Source organism: Ailuropoda melanoleuca, chromosome X, assembly GCF_002007445.2.
Source record: "Ailuropoda melanoleuca isolate Jingjing chromosome X, ASM200744v2, whole genome shotgun sequence".
Taxonomy (NCBI): Eukaryota; Metazoa; Chordata; class Mammalia; order Carnivora; family Ursidae; genus Ailuropoda; species Ailuropoda melanoleuca.
The window spans coordinates 17,793,950-17,811,772 of NC_048238.1; the positions used below are offsets into that span (position 1 = coordinate 17,793,950).

The 17,823-nt window shown below is 33.2% G+C and overlaps 1 protein-coding gene across 5 annotated transcripts in view; it reads left to right on the forward strand.

Moving 5' to 3' along the window:
* Positions 1 to 17,823, forward strand: part of CNKSR2 (connector enhancer of kinase suppressor of Ras 2) — a 268,660-nt gene that overhangs the window by 131,274 nt on the left and 119,563 nt on the right. For all 5 annotated transcript variants that reach the window (XM_002913934.4, XM_002913935.4, XM_019809712.2 and 2 more), the window contains exons 7-8: positions 4,840 to 4,899; positions 7,587 to 7,655. In XM_002913934.4, coding sequence (XP_002913980.2) covers positions 4,840 to 4,899; positions 7,587 to 7,655 — 129 coding nt within the window. The remainder of the gene's footprint in view (positions 1 to 4,839; positions 4,900 to 7,586; positions 7,656 to 17,823) is intronic.

The window sequence follows — 17,823 nt, forward strand, 5'->3', positions numbered from 1 at the left end:
TCAAACTTTACATCGGAATCTGGGGATGTACTGTATGGTGATTAACACAATATAATAAAATAAAAAAAAAGAAAAAAAATAAAGGACAATTGGCAGCATTTCATTGGGAAAATATTTCCAAGGGAGGAAAAGAAAAACCCAAAGCGTTGAATATTAATAAAAAGTGAAATAAAAACTATTGTGATTCATGTTAAAGAGATGCCTAAATAGAAATTTTATATGATTTATTTAAGGAATCATTTTAAAAATCAGATTCCATTAAGCAAGTTTAGTCAGTCACATTTGAAATAAATAGATTTCAGGGTTTTGGTAACATTTAGCATATGCTTAGCCATAGGAAATGTCTAAATGGTAAATGAAAGAAAGAAATAGAGGTGGGAGAATACCAAGCTTTAAGGAAGTTTAATTAGTTTAAAACATCTGCAGAAGGTCTTCTGCCAGTTTCAAAACAACATCTTTCATAAGCAAAAGGTAATTGCTTGGTTCTTCCACTGATAAACTGGATAGATTGTTCATTAGCTTTCTACCTAATTAGTCAAATCTCCTAGGATTTCTTAGTTTTGGGAGTTCTAAGCATTATAACAAATGATGGGAAATGTACTTGTTATGATTAAAACATGGAGCTAGCTTCTAAAATGCTTTTAAACAACAGTGATTAATAGAAAATTAAAGAAGGGAGAATGAGAGCTCTTGGAACATATCGAAACTAGATCAGAACCAAGAAATGAGTTGAATAGAGAGGGTGGGGCTTGGGGGGACATCCTTGGGGAAGCTTCTTGGCCTCAAAGAGCTCTTTAGCGGTTAGACACTTGGTTTATCCTCAAATATGCCTTATTCTTTTGACTTGACTGTGAGGTTGCTTTGGCTCCCATTGGTTAACTGACATTTGGAGACCGAGTGAAGCAAATGTCGTTTTGGCAAGCTAAGCAGAAGAGAGGGAGCTGTTCAAGTCAGCTCCAGAATTAATTAATTAGGTTTTTTTAAAAAAAGAAGAAAGAAGGAAGAATAAAGTTTTTGATGAGATGGAAGACCAGATTTGTCTCAGTTCCAGAAAAAGAGCCATTTGAATTACATGCCCTCCTGCTGTTTGACCCTTTCTCAGAGGTGAACAAGCGATCAGCTGTAGTTCTATGTATTCTTCATTATTTGAAAGATGACTAATTTGAAACATCATCCAAGCAACTTGCTTCTTTTACTTTCTTTGGGCACCTGACTTTTTTGGCCATTTTTCTCATTAATACTACCAGAGGGAGATAAAAAGAATGAACTCAGTTTTCGTTATTAAAAGCATTTACAACAAATGGTTTATTAAGGTTAGAAATGAAAGTATTGCATAAAACAATATCTTCATTCTTTGTGGCAGTTTTAAAATTGCTTCTATGAGATTGCAAGAATTGAACTCTGTATACATAGTTAGATCCTCCTTTATTTAAGCATTTTAAAACTATTTTTATCCATCTGAAAAAATTAATTTTAATATAAATCATATAACATTTAATTATTTATAAATAATGATGAAATCTTCTTCCTTTAAGTAACAGATATCTACTTTAGCTTACAATTGCCACTTTTGAGGTTCCTGGTGTGTGTAATAATTATACATAAATTTTGTTTCCAGAGGCACAACTAGATTATGTCCATGAGTTTTTATTATCTCCATGACTATATTGCCTTTTCTAAACATTTATCTTAGAATATTAGACTTTCTCTATGACCTAATCATTAATGAAACTATTTAGAACTTTTGTCAAACACCTGAATTCATAATCAGTAATATGCAGTGTTGAAAGAAATGTAGAGAGAAACATATCAACTTCTGCCTGCCATTTTCAGAGGAGATGGGTCAATAAAATAAGTTTGTAAAATATGAAACCCAGTTATTCTTATAACCACATTGCACATAGTACATGTGTGCTAAAGAGGTCTTAGTCTTTCAGAATAGATGTTAAGCAATAGATGTTAAGAATAGTTGACTTTAACAACTACAGTTGCCAAATATTATGTTATAATAAGAAAAGTGAAGGTGAACAACTCTCCTGTTAATAAATCGATAAATCAGGAGCCTAGTGATTGAGAGTGTGGTCTGGAGTTAGACTGCCTTTGCTTGAAACCTGGCCTCACCACCTTGGGCAGACTTTCCAGCTACTCTGTGCCTCAGTTTCTTTATCTCTAAAACAAAAGCAGTGAGATGCCCCTGGGTGGCTGCCTTCGGCTCAGATCACAATCCTGGAGTCCCAGGATCCAGCCCTGCATCAGGCTCCCCACTTGGCAGGGAGTCTGCTTCTCCCTCTGACCCTCCCCACCTCATACTCTCACTGTCTCTCAAATAAATAAATAAAATATTTTTTTAAAATTAAAAAAATAAAAAGAAGTAATGATAGTTTATACCACATTGGCTATTGTGAAATAAATATAAATACTTAAAACAGTCCCTGGCACATTGTAACCAGTAGATATCCATGATGATGGTGATAGAGAATGAAAAGTGATGGTTGTTTTGTATGACCAAGTAATATATACTGTTTCTTTCTCTGTCTTTTCCCACTTTATTCTCTCACAGTCCTTCTGTGTAAAACACTGAAACAAAATTTAGTGTTTAGGTCTTACAAATATACTTTAAGATCCTCTATTAATCTGATGTGACTGTTAATTCCTGGAGGAAAATGATGGCAAGGATCTTGTCCTCTGCTAAGTTCTATAATGGCACCCTTATATTTACCCTATCATAAATAATGGGATAAGTATTAAATTATAAAGTGAGTATACTGTACACTTGTCACCAGTGTAAGGAGAATATTACCATATGGTCATAGGCAACAACAGCTAGCCAATCTCATTTTTTTTTATTATATGTTAGTGACCATGCAGTACATCCTTAGTTTTTGATGTAGTGTTCCATGATTCATTGTTTGCATATAACACCCAGTGCTCCATGCAACATGTGCCCTCCTTAATACCCATCACTGGCCTATCCCAATCCCCCACCCCCCTCCCCTCTGAAGCCCTCAGTTTGTTTCCCAGAGTCCATAGTCTCTCGTGGTTCATTCCCCCTTCTATTTACCCCCCTTCATTCTTCCTTTCTTTCTCCTATCAATCTCCCTGCTATTCCTTATGTTCCAGAAATGAATGAAATCATATGATAATTGTCTTTCTCTCCTTGACTTATTTCACTTAGCATAATCTCCTCCAATCCCGTCCATGTTGCTGCAAATGTTGGGTAATCATTCTTTCTGATGGCTGAGTAATATTCCATTGTATATAGGGACCACACCTTCTTTATCCATTCGTCTGTTGAAGGGCATCTCGGCTCCTTCTACAGTTTGGCTATTGTGGACAATGCTGCTATGAACATTGGGGTGCATATGGCCCTTTTCTTCACTACGTCTGTAATCTTTGGGGTAAATACCCAGTAGTGCAACTGCTGGGTCAGAGGGTCAGCTAGGCAATTTCTTAATTTCTATATGTACTGATGTTGAGGTTATTTATTTTATATGAAATAATGAAGTTGCATTAAAATACTAGAGTTCAGAGGTAAATGAACATTTTTTAAATCACATTCATTTTGTTTCACTTTAGTGATCCAGGCTTAGCCATTTTTGGAACAGGTACCAACATTTTAGACGTAAGACATTACTAAAATGACTTCAGAATTCAAGCCTACCTAACCATTTTTTTTATTAGTACCATCCCATGAACTTTACTGCTTCTTGTTTTTATTTCTTACTTATTTCCAGTGGAAATACATGTACATTCAGTTATCTAAATACGTAATTAACTAAGGGTATGGGAAATCAACACCACAGTAATTGTTTTGTAAGTGCTAAAATTACTGCTTTCCTGAAATATTGTTGGTTTTTTTAAGTCCGTTGTATTTTAGACTTTGGGTTCATTAAAATTCATATTTTTATTTTTGAGATCAATATTTTGAAATGCAAAGCACTTGTGTGAGTAAAACTTAGGTAATTTTTTCCCAAAGAGAAAACTAACAGAATCTTCCTTAGAGGGGAAAAAAATTTTTTTTACTTAAATGAAAATATTTTAACATTTACAATGTACATATTTTCTTGTGATTTTTTTTCCCTTTCAAGTTCTCTCACTGTCTATAATTTAAAGTTTTTGTTTGCTTGTAAAGCTTACATAATTTCAGGATTTCTAAATAATCTTTAAAGTATAATAAAGCATTTTCTAAAATGGCTTTGTTTAAATGGGAAATGGAATCTCACCCTTTTTATTAGAAGGGCTTGCCACACATTACCTCTTAACTACTGATATAGAAGTGTTGGATATAATTATTAAAATTTCTTCAATGAAAATAAAGGCAGGAAATATAGGATTCCACAAAAGAGATAGAGAAAAAAGTTTACATTAACAATATTTTATCATTCCTCTGTCTCTAGTTGGTTGTAGTTGAAGTGGCTCTGTAGAAACATACTTTTTATTTTATAATATGTATCAAATATAATACACTAATAACCAATATTTGAGTTTCCCACTATAACTTTTATTTTGGCCCAGAACAAGCAGTAAGGACTATTGGGGGAGTGAGGTGTGTTCTTTCTTCAAAATATTGAATTACCATGCTACATTTTATTGGTTTCACAGGCAATTTACTTACCAGGTAGTTATTTGATTAAGTTAAGTACAGGCTTCTTCAGGCAACCTTTAGAAACCAGAATGTTTGGATAGGAATTTTTTACTAGTTTAAAGATGGCGTTATTGAATATGGATTCATGGAGCATGTGGCAGTTTTGATAGGATAATTTTTTTTGTAAATGATTTTATATTGTACTTGAAAGCATTCTAATTGCTTCACTTTTTTTTGATGCTGTCTTTTTCTAGGGTATGTATATTAAATCAACATATGATGGCCTCCATGTAATTACTGGAACCACAGAAAATGTAAGTATTGTAATATTTCAGATTATAGTGTATGATTTTCTTTTTATTGTTAAACAACTTATATATCTCACATAATTGAGGTTGACTTCTGAGGACATGAACAGATGAGAAAAAACTAAAAGGACACATTGAGTTAGTAAGTGCTAGTTTGGGGAGAATTTCAATCATTTTATTTAGTTTAGAGTAACTATTAGAGTAAATCAGATGTTTTCTGTTCACAGCCAGAGATTTGTCTTTGTTAAGTATTTTCTGGTTTATGACAAGTTACTGTGACATCTAAAAGAATCCACTTCAATCTGTCAAATAGTTTAGTTATATTAAGAAACTTATATAAGAAAGAATCATCAGATATTTCAGGCTTTCTGAAAATGCATTATAATTCACCTTAATTCAATGAAGAGAGACAGCATGGTATAGCTCACTGGTTTTCACAGTGAGGTCCCTCCCTGGATCAGCAGCATCAGCCTCCCCTGGCAGCTTATTAGAGATACAAATTCTCGAGCCCCACCCCAGAACTACTGAATCAGAAATTCTGGAGACCAGCCACTTTCTTAATTAGAGATTTTGTTTTAACATGTGACTCTGACACATGCTCCAATTTGAGAACCACTGCAAGCAGTGGGTCAGAGTCCCTAGGCCTAGGTCCTACAATTAGTTCTGCATCTTAATGGCAGTGTAATTTTTGGCAAGTCACTTACCCTGTCATTGCTTTAGTTTCCTCAACTGTAAATTGGAAATATTATCTGCACTACATACCTTACTAGGTTGATGTGAAAATCAAATAAGCTAGTAAATGTGAAATGCTATTCAATTCAATAAAGAGCTACAGAAATGTGAAGTGATTGTGTTGAGCCTGAACATGATCACGAAAATAGATTTGAATAGTATAATAAATCATTATTCCTCCATTTGGTTGTCCCAGACTTCCATCTTACTCTTACACAGGTACTGACCTTTGAATTTTTTTTCTTTTAGAAATTCTGACAAATTACATGTCTATGCTGTGTTCCTTCAAAGAAGACTGGGGTGGAGTTAATTAACCTCAAGTTATTATAGATCTCAATATTTTACCAACATTTTCTTTTTTAAAAAAATCAACATTTTTTTCACCTAATTCACTTACTACTTTAATCATTTATTGCTTTTTTCCCCATCCACTTCTCTTGGTTTCTTGAGAACAGTGAAACGCATAATATACATTGCAGTTGGATTGCTGTACTGGCTTCACATTTAGTATTAAATATGGGGTCAGAAATATCAGTTAAATGCATATTGTCAACCAGTTAAAAATTTTAAATGCAGTGAAATACTGTAAACTATACTCCTATCAGTGATTGATCATTCTCATTTATTTGTACATTCCTCCAATCATTCATTTATTCATTTGTTCTTGTAACAATCTTTTGTTTCATGTCTGCTATGTTCCAGGCATGGGGCTAGGTAATGAAAGAATTTTTAAACTAAACTAGCTTGCTGTTCCTAAGGAATGCAACTAGGGGTTTATGTGTGTAAACAGGTACTGAAATTTGTGTAGACAGACAAAGGAAAGAATCATAAATGCTGCAAATGAAACCAGAGAAGTAATCACAGAAATGATTTTGAACTGTATCTTGAAGAATTGATAAGAATGCATCTCTGTACTGTCTAGGGTCTATAAAAAAGTTGAGTACTATGTACTGCTCATATTAATTACTCAGTAATATTTGATAAATGGGTGAGCGATCAAAGAAAGATTGATTCTATGAGTAGTTCAAATATGAACCATATGTTAATGGCTTATCATTTAATTATTTTTTCTTGAAAATATTTTACTATTTTTGGTACCCACAGTCATTTATCATTAGTAGATCTGTGTTGAGTCTTAGTAAAGCTCTTCACTAAAGTGGTTATTTTGCTTTGTTCTGCCCTAGTTTCTTAGTTTTATTTTAGGTAAAATGAGAAGTTTGGACAAAATGATCTCTAGGGCCCGTTTAACACTGAAACTCTATAATTTATGTGACTTATTCCCTTTTTTACTTATCTGTGAAAGAAGTTGTTTCAGTTTCTTTCAATTTTATATACCAACTATCATTTTCTTTTATACCATGATTAGAACAATTGGCTTGATATTTTTCTTCTATACTGTATAGTTACAGTCCTATTACATTAATGATTTACAAACTTTTCAGAATTGTTGCATGGTACTTGTCTGATTTGATAATATGCCTACCTCCTAAAGGTGCTATGAAAAAAATACATTTTTTTCTTGTTATGATACCATTCTTAGGGTTGAGTTCATATCCTAGATGAACTACCCTCTTAAGTGTTATTACTTGAGTAACTGGAATTCTATGGAATATCATTTTACCTTGAATTCTAACCTATAACCATTCTTTTGTGAATTTCACAATTTGTTGAATTGAGGTTAATATTGTTTCAAGACTTTATTGTTTTGAAATAATTGGAAATTGGAAATGAATAAAAAATAAACTGGAAATCACTTTTAAAATAAATCCTACTCTCTATTATTAGTTATCTATAGAGTGCAAACAATATATTTAACACTAGTAGTCATTTTTCTTTAATTTTTTAAAGATTAATTAATTTCTGTTCTAATTTAAAGAGGTGAGCTTACTGTAGTATTTTCAAGGAGAGGAAAGGACTGACAAAATTTATGTTCTTTATCATTTCTATTATGTTAAATTTAGTCACCTGCAGATCGGTGCAAGAAAATCCATGCTGGCGATGAAGTAATTCAAGTTAATCATCAGACTGTGGTATGTATAATTACCTTATGAGTCAGTGGGAGGAACTAATGTAAAGATTTGTTAAAGCTTTAAAAAGGATATCAATGAACTGAAATGCCTACTTGTGTACAAAATTATTGAGTAGCCTTTTTTAAGATAGCTGAATGAATATTCTTCATTATTTGACAGAAGGTAAGGTATAATTTTTAAAAAAAAAACTTAGTTTTAATACAAGGTTTGGAAATACTGGTGTTGGCTGAAGTTAGATATGCATTTCTATATAGACAGGTGCAGGATAATGTTATATACCCCATGAACTGAGATAATAATTTTGGGCTAAAAATTAAAGTGATGATGCACACAAATTCAACCTTTTCTGGATAAAACTTTCAAGTTTTACATTACAAACTACGGAATTACCTAGTGAGTATATTTTGAAAGGGCATACATTCATTCATCTACTTTAACATTGATTGTTCACTGAAGTGTCTGGTAGATTGGTTTATAGTCAATGTTGATCTTTTTTAAACAAATTTAAGCATTAATAGCCAAATTGGCTCTTCATTTCCCAAAAGAGGACTACAGTTTTTGTTTTAAAACTGTTGCATGTAACTAAATAAGTTCATAAAATTTTCTTGCTTTGTGAACCTCATGAATCCCTTCCTAGGTTAAAATCTTGACAGTGCCATTTTTGTGTCTGTGGTAGACTTTCAAGGGCTATTTTTCTTAATGTTAGTTTTAGAAAATGAACATCATATGATTTTCACTTTGGGCTGTTTTCTGTCTCAGTTGATTTACTTTCTTCTTCTATAGCTGCCAAAATAAAGTATATTCTCTAAAACAAATGAAGTCAAAATAATCCAATTATTTATATAATAAACTTCATTTGAAAAAAATGTGGGTTTTTTTCCTGGTAAATGTTCTACTTATAGCTCACTAATCCTTTGGAGTGAATAATTATTTCCTATTGTACCTTTTAACTAAATTTGTTTTTGCCTGTTCTAGTCATAGAAGAAACTATTAAAAAGAAAGGCTATATTTTGGGGGTAAGAAGACCAGTGTGAAAAACTCCAGTCTTTCTCACCGATTCTAATGTGAAGGCAAAAACCATTTCATTTTTGGCTTTGAGTAAACTGAGAACTTTGTGATATTGCGGAGAGGCTCCTGAACACTGATAATTAGAGTTACACTGTTTCCTCAATGAGTTTACTAATTAAGTGAATAAAAATTAATGAAAGTTTAAAAAATTAAACGTATAGGTGTTAGGTTAGTAATAATTAATGCAGAATTCTGGTCATCAGTAAAGCCTTTTCACACTATGACAGTTTTGATAATGAGAAAGTTGTCATTACTAGAAACTATACAAAGTGGTTGTCCTAACTAAAGTTTCTTGTCCCCTAGGATGAGGATTTGGGCAGTGGGATAAAGCAGCTGCTTTAGTAGCAGTAGACAGGCAGCTTCTCCCTCCTGTAATGTTCCTGCTGCCTCCGTTTTTGCAATGTGACCTGAACAAATATGACATCTGTTCAATAGTTGGACCAATTTCCAATTGGTCAATTCTAAATGGGTGGAATTAGTTTCTAATAAAAAATAAATTTGTTTAAATGATACTCTTTGTGGGGCAAAGATTCTGATGTTGACCAAATGAATATGAAAGTCTTTAAAAGACTACAAGTGAACTAATAAAATATATATAGATTGGTGATACTTAAATACTGTGAGAATGTGTAAATACATCTTTGCATCACAGGAATATTCTAAAATACTGAAAATGACACAGAATGGTGGTTGAGGGATCTTGCTTCCAGTTTTTTGTTCTGAAATTGACTTTTGGCTTTAAGTGAATCATAGTAACTATTTAAGCATCAGTTTACCTTTTTATAATATAATAACCATAGCCACGTTTATTGAGTTCTTACCGTGTGCCAAGCATCATGTTAAGTACTTTACATATTTTATGTCATTTACTACTTAAAATAATTATACAAAAACAGTGTATGTGGAAATTGAGACTCAGAATGATTAACTCACTTGCAACTCAAAGCTCTCTGACTCCAAGGCCTTCAGTTTTATTATACTCCCTCCCCAAACTCACATTATAAAATTATCAAGCAAAAGGGGAAGAATTCTAAGGATCATGTAAGTAAAACTCAGTATTTAGTGAGAGATTTAAGGGGGAGGGAGGCAAGAGTAAGAGAAGAGGAAAGGAAGTGAGAATTTACATAACTAGGGCAGTGAATCAGCTGAAGTGAAATTAGAAATGGGTTAGAAATTTAACTTTATTGTTATTTCCTCACTCCTTTCCTTCAGACAAATATGTAAAATACCTATCACAATGCCAGGCACACATTAAGAGCTCAATAAAAATTAACTTTCCAACCTGCCTTCTTCCCTTTTACCTGCAATAACTCTTGGGCCAATTGGAATCCGGTATCTTGGCAGACTGCTACTAGAACCTACAAATTGATTTTGGATGATAATAGAGACGTTCTCTGACAGGTGAACGGGTTGAATTCTCTAAAAGTAGCCTTCCTTAATAATGTGATCAATCACCAGGTTGTCTTCTTTGTGTTCAAATGAGAGGCCTATTTGTGTAAGAATGGCTCATTTTATTAAATGCAGCCAATCTGCTCTCTCTTTCTTGATTTTGCCTCCTTTGTGGTCTGTACGGTGCTTTTAACTTCTTACTAGACAATATACAGAGGTGGTGAAATGGAAATTATCTGGGTTTTGTCACTATAAAAGGTTTGGTAGGTAGATAAATAAGTTGAAACAAGTATAAATTATTTGTAGTCTACAATTACCCCTTCTGTCCCACCATTAATTACCAGAGACATTAGGGGTTGGTTATGATATAATAATTAGATTAAGGGGTAGCCTCATACATTTGAAATACTTACTTAATATTATTTTATTTTAATCCAGTAATTAATTGACCAGAATAGTGAGATAATTGCCAATATTGTTCTCTTCCAATTTAGATTCAATAATGAAGAGTAATGTTCAATCTTATATTTAAATGTTATTAGCCCAGTTAGTATTTTTCTATAATTCTAAAACTTCCTACTGCTAAATGTAGTAATAGACGATATAAAATCTGACAACTTTTTTTATTTTAAAATACATAGAGAAGCATCTTGAAATTTTTCTCTAAGGGTCTGAGAAAGTTGAATGACTCACAGATGAATTTAAATACTATTTTTTTTTGAAATTGCTAGTATGGTATATCTTCAAGATGTCCAATTAGATGTATGTATTTTCTAGTTTGCTCTCTTTTTAAAAATTATATTTTCTTATTTGAAATGAAACTGGAAGTTTTATGTCCTTTTTCATATTGCTATATTCTTTATTATAAATGGCTTTTAAGCTTTGCAAATCAACATACTTCTGTGGCTGAGAAACTGTGGCTGCCAGGTAGGAAGAAGAAAAAAATCATGAACATCCAAGCAAAGCAGACTGAGTCCTATTGCATGTCTTCCCCGCCAGTGAAGATCCAACTCCTCAAAGCTGCTGGAATCTCCCAAGATTTTTTCCACTTCATCTGCCACTACATCCCTCTCTCTGGGAGATACCTCGGCATAGTTTGAACCAGCAACTCTGCCCTCACGATGCACTTTTAACACGTTTTTTTAGCTGATGAGACTATTTATAATTATTAAATCTATTGGGGCATATTCCTAATGAATCTGTTAAATTTTATGTTAATACTGTTTTTGGTGTGTAAGTGTTTTAAAGATTCTATCCATACTAAAAACAGATATTTTTTTCTTAGGAATATTGGTTAAAAGGACTGGGTTATGTGGTGGTTGAATCCAGCATTTGGAAAATTTCCTTTTATTTTGTGTAAATATTAAAACATATTCACTATTATTCTGAAAGGTCTTCTGGAACCTGGTGACTACATTCTGGCACAAAATGGTTTAATATATGTGGCTATAAAGGCTACTGAAGTGGAAAATAACTACGTTGGGATAGTCAAAAAGATAGACTGCAGCAAATAGTTGGGATGTTGGACACTGAGAGTGAGAAATGGAAGATGAGTACTGTAAGCTAGGGTTCTTTATTACCTATCAAATGGTAAACATTGCTCAACAAGACTTACAGGTGGTGGCAGTGGGGGCTGGAGAAAGGGAACGTATTAAAGGACTATTGAGTCATCTGGAAAGGTCATTCTAACTTCATTTATATAGTTCTCAAAGATGTCTCCCTTATTCTCTTTCATTCTCACCTCTAGTTTCTCCTTTTTGATTTTGTCCTTGCCCTCTTGTTCCTTTAGCCCCAGAACAGGAGAGTATTGTTTACGAGGGAAACCAGCATCATCATAATGGATGCAGAATATGGTGACCCATTAAAGCCCATCTCTCCCTTTCCCTCCCTCTCACCCTACCACCCAGTCCCTGAAGTTCAGCAGGAAGGAGCAGCTTATTGAATGGAATCCATACCATGATATTGACTAACACCAGATGTTCCCTTTCTTTCTCTCTCTTTTTAAAGTTACTGAATTGTTGTCTTTATTTTTTATGGGTTTTTTTTCTACTTCCATTTTCTTTTCCTTTCCTTTACTATTGTCATCACTTGTCACTGGACTGTTTCTCCTGCATTCTTCACTTTGTTCACTTTTTTTATTCTTGCCTGTTTTCTTCTGTTCTTCCTTCTCAGATGAGGAAGTATTTATCTTATAATTCCTTGTGCCCAAAATATTGAAAACTGAGACCTCAAATGGCAATATTTCTGGTGTACCCCACGTCTTATTCCTATAAACACAAGATGTTGCTGGAGTACAAAGATTGAATATATTAGAATGGCATTTAACATATTGCTTAATGAACGATTATGAAATTACCATTAAATAACTCTGTTAGGGTTCTAAGAAATTGGTATTCTAAAACAGGAAGTGAATTGTTCTCTTTTGGAAGGGAAAAAAATCATGAAGAGTCATTTATCAAAAATTAAAGGAAACAATCCATCATAGATTTCAATTACTCATAGTAATATTTTATTTCAGGTTCTACCTTATGTTGTAGGTAGTTTATGAGATTATCATAGGTTTTTTTCTTCTATTTTGCATTAAACATTGTAGATTTGATGAGAACGTGAAAAAACTGGTTTCAAAGTGCCACATACTGATATAAACTATGTAATATTTTATTTTGCTTAGAGAAATCAATTCATTACTTTATTATCCAATATAATATTTTGTGAGTTTTCTATACCAACTGAAATTTATTATATTAAGTCTTTATATAAAGGAACTAAGTTGTATGATGCCTTAATAATGGTAACTTGCTATTAACCAATTTATTTTTTCTGCAGATTTCTACATCCTGACTTATTTCTTTCTCAGTTCTATACTTCTTACTAGCTTCACCAGGAAAAATGTAACTGCCTTTGAAAATGGTTACTCCCAATTTATTTTTATTAGTAGAATATATACATCTTTGGTACCAACAGATAGTTAATATGATCTAGTTATTTTACATGGAATTTTAAGAGGTTTTTTTGTAAGTGATTATTTTGTATGTTTCAAATTATCTATTGGCTGATGTTCTTACCTGCTTTGGCTTATTAAGTGTGCACCTCATTTGCAAATCAGTATCAATAGCTGCAGCCCTTTTCCTGCCTGTATGGAAAAGGCAAAAAGTCAGCCGGTCACAATTGCCTAACTCACTTTCTGTCTGTAATAGGGGTGGGCAATTAGTAGATAATATTTAACAGTCTGAAAAAGATAAAAATTATTGCATGAAAGGGAAACACATTAGAGCAGCATAACACAGGAAATTCAAGACATAATGGTAATAATCTCGAATTCTTTTTAGGTTATTTAGCCCTAGGATTCAAATATAGGCTTCATCCACTAAATTAATATTCTGATCAGCCTGGTGGCTAAAATTTAGGCAATGTAACCACTGATAACTTCTACATTTCTCTCATTTTACTACTCTAATACTAGGCAATAAATAATTTTTTTAATTGGAACAAATGTCCAAGAGAGTTCGTTATGGCCCCATTTGGAGCTGAGATTGAGTTACCTTTTTTGTCTGAGTTGTTGGATTTCTGGTAAAATGATTTCTAAAGATAACTGCTACAGTGAAAGTATTTTTAGCCAGTATGGAAGTTCTTAAATTTTTTATTAATAAGGACTTAGAATGATGTTTATTTAGCATATATATGTATATATACACATGCTTTGGTTTTGTTTTGATACATATAGACATCTATTGCAGTATTTGCTTATATTTTCAAGTAAACATGTCTTTGTTAAACATGTGACAGTAAATCATATCATAAACATTATTTATAGCAAAAGTTGTACATTTTTAAGCATGTCACTTTTTGAATAGCAGGGTTTGGGTTACTTTTAATTATTTTTTCCATTTGGATTCCTAAATTAAATTAAGCATGGTTTTTCATAAGTACAGATATTTTTGGACCTTCTCAGAATTCTTATAAGTAGGAGCTATAGATTTTTAGATAACAACGCTTTGTTTCATCCCTTAGTTTTGTTGACTAAGACTCTTTTTTATTTTAAAATGTGTATTTCCAGTATCTTTGCAAGAACAGAAATGAAATATAGCAAGGAATGGCTGAAATGTAATAATTTCCTAGTATGTAAACACAAAATTGTTTTAAAATTTAACTCATGTAAATATCTTTAAAACTTTTAGTTAAAAACCTGTATTATTATGCTTCTTTTAAAATATGTTCTTGATTTTGGGGGGGATGAGGTTCTGTGGCATGATCAAAGATTCTCCCCAAAAGCCTTTTGCTATAATGTGATTGTCTTCTTCCATCTTTCTCTAGCAGAGGCTTTCAAATTCACTCAATTTTATGTTTTGGAATGAAATAAAAATAACATTGGCTTTGATTCAGTTTTCTATAGCATATACAAATGTAAACCATTAAGCCTCCAGAATAAACCTTTGGCCTTCAGAGACCACAACAGTACCAAATACCTTGTGGAAATGGAAGAACGGAAAGAGAGCTGTATACTCAAAATGCTAAACTGTACCCACAGTTTTTGAATCAGCCAGCCACAGAAGCAGAGACACCAGTGATAGAAAGGCTGCAGTTAGGATATGTGATAGATAACAGGAGATGATGCAAGTAACAGGATATGTAAATGTATCACTTTTGGTGAAAACTATGTGGGTGAGTCATAAAATGTAAAGGAGAAAAATGATGACTGTTTTCTTCCTCCCACGACCTGCCCCATGAGCCAATCAAGAAATTCTGATGTAGTTCTACAGAACTTGTTGGTTATGGAGGAAAAGACTCCAGGAAGGTGGTGCAGTAGGTAAAAGTACTAGTTTATTGTAGTCCTCAAGTTGGCTTTCTGTCTTGGACTACTTGTTCATTCTATAGCAGTAAGAAACTATGTTTTCTGTGCTTTCTCTTTAAATATAATACGCACATTGTATAAATGACTCTCTGAAATTCACATGAAAATATTAAGTATAAAAACATACATGTAAATCAAATTGTGAGCCACTCAACATTGTCCAAGTTTTAGAGTAAAATTAAGCCACAGAAAAAACAAATACCTTAAAAAACAGATGCCTTGGCATCCTCTTATTTCACTGGATAAGTGCCTTTTAAAGTTAAGGAGGATGTGAGATGTAGAGTTGTTCAATGAATAAAGATGTAAAATTGTGGGGGGTTTTCCCCTAATGAAAATAAAATTTTTAATTCCCATATTCTTTCTTTTCAAATGCTTGTTCCGTTTCTCTTCTCCCAAGATTGCCTTTTCTAAACTAATGTTTGTAAAAATATCAATACTAAGGTTTTATATAAAATTATACCTTAGGGCATTTCTTTTTTTTTTTTTTTAAAGATTTTATTTATTTATTTGACAGAGATAGAGACAGCCAGCGATAGAGGGAACACAAGCAGGGGGAGTGGGAGAGGAAGAAGCAGGCTCATAGCAGAGGAGCCTGACATGGGGCTCGATCCCATAACGCCGGGATCACGCCCTGAGCCGAAGGCAGACGCTTAACCGCTGTGCCACCCAGGCGCCCCCTTAGGGCATTTCTGAATACTGTGAATTACCTACTTAAATTACTTCATGCTAGAATTTAAAATCATTTTTTGTGTGTAGTTACTTAACCAAATGCATACCCTTCAGCTTATATTCACTTATATTTGAACCGTGGGCAAACCTCTGTTTCTACTCAGTAAATGAATGGAAGAACAGAATTAGGATACCTCCAAATATACTATAATTTAAAATTGTAAGACCTTCTCATTAATATTTTGTGAAGAAAATAAATTTAAGTGAAGGCGAAGTTTCTAGATTGGTACTCAAGGTTTATAGTTCTAGGATCTTTGAAAGATATTGTGTATCCAAATTCTTTACTTCTAAAATGTTTATAACTATGACATTTCTTTCACATAGCTTGTTTTACTAAAGAAAGAGGCAGTCACGGATATAAATATGTTGAATTTATTAGATATATCAATATCTTTTTAGTAATGTGAAGGAATAGAACATTATAATAAATATCACAGCAACAAAAGATTTGGTAAAGACATAGTGTCATTAGTCTCAGCATGGTAGATTGTGTATTGAGTTAAGTCTCTAAAGTGCTTTTAAGAAGAGTAAAAGGACATTTGGGTGTAGCATGGCTCATGTCATTAGACATTCATATAGGCACACCTCAAGTCTCTGAAATTTCATTTGTGAAGAGGTATAATTTATACAACTTGTGGGTAAGAGTGTGTGTATACACAGGAGCATGTATAAATGTTGATGAATCTGTTACTTTGTGTTGTGAAGGATAATAACTTTAAAAATAGTTTAAGAAATGTCCTATCTTCCTGACTAGGCATAGAGATGCTTTCTTGTAACTCCAAATACAACTGTGACAAAGGTAAAGCAGTTTTGGGTTGATAGGCTTAAATTCTTACCTTTATGCTTATTTTAACTTTGGCTTCTTGGGACCACAGTGTAGAGTTTCTTTTTATATGTTGGTCAAATAATTCACCAGATGTTTGGGAATCAGCTAGGCTAGGGCATGTCCTAAAGGGGTCAGAGACTACTTCTTCCCACTATGTACCAAGAGGAAAGGAAGCCACTCATCTCTTCAGCACCAACCCCAAAGCCCCTTGTGCACCTAATCTGGGCAACTCATTGTCCAGGGACCTGCCACTTATGTTGCCCTTCACCCAAGGAATTACAAGCCCCACCTACAAGAAAGCAGAACCTCTGGCTTTTAATACTTGTGATACCTTAAAGACTTTTGGGAAATTTAATCTGGTTTGTGTTGTATGTAAAATACATTTCAGTGTGCAAGTTGGCAAGTACATCTAACTTGCCATTGCTTAGAGACACTGGCTTGTGCTACTTTGGACAGTCAGGAAGATAATATTAGTAGTCCAACATATGTGAAAAAGATATTATCTATATCTAATAATACATAATTTGTATAAGGTACGTATGGTGATTTTTAAAAGATTCATTCTAGCCCATGAACTTAATATGAATGAAATATTCTAATAAATGTTGAGAAAGAGAAACTTGGCCTACTTACAACCACTTTAAAACAGTTTTCTGGTTAAAAAAAAAACCTTAAAAGTGTTTATATAATGTGTATGATAAAGCAGTCTTTCTATGACAAATGGGAACTTTATCCACTGTTATATTCCTTTTCATAATCGCATCACTATGACTTTAGGCCTGGAGTATCCAAGATGCAAATACTACTTTTTTCAAATGTTCATGTATAAGAAAGTTTATTTGGTAATTTAGGGTAAAGAAAGTCTATTATAGCTTTAGTATCATCAAGTATATGCATTTAGAGAAAAATTTAATACATCTTGGTTTTACGTACTAAACTAAACTCCCATTGGAGTTTCAAGGCACTTTATTGTCTCTGAAACCCTTACATTCTCATGTCACCATATGATGTCACTAGTCAAGTTTTTAACAAATATTAAATATAAAGATTAAATAAATGAAGATTCTGTAGGTGGGAGAAAAATTGTAAGCAGAAGGAAGAGTGCTTTTGCAGAGACATGCCTGAGGAAGAAAGCAGTGTTGAGGAGAGTGTATACTTAAATCCACCACCTCTTCCACCCGTATAGAACTGAAAGTTTCTCAAAACAGTGATACTTTGTCTCACGCCTTTCTCCACTCCCTCAAATTCCACATCCCCTTCACCTGTTGACCTCCTAAGAAATTCAGCTTATGGCAATAGGAAGC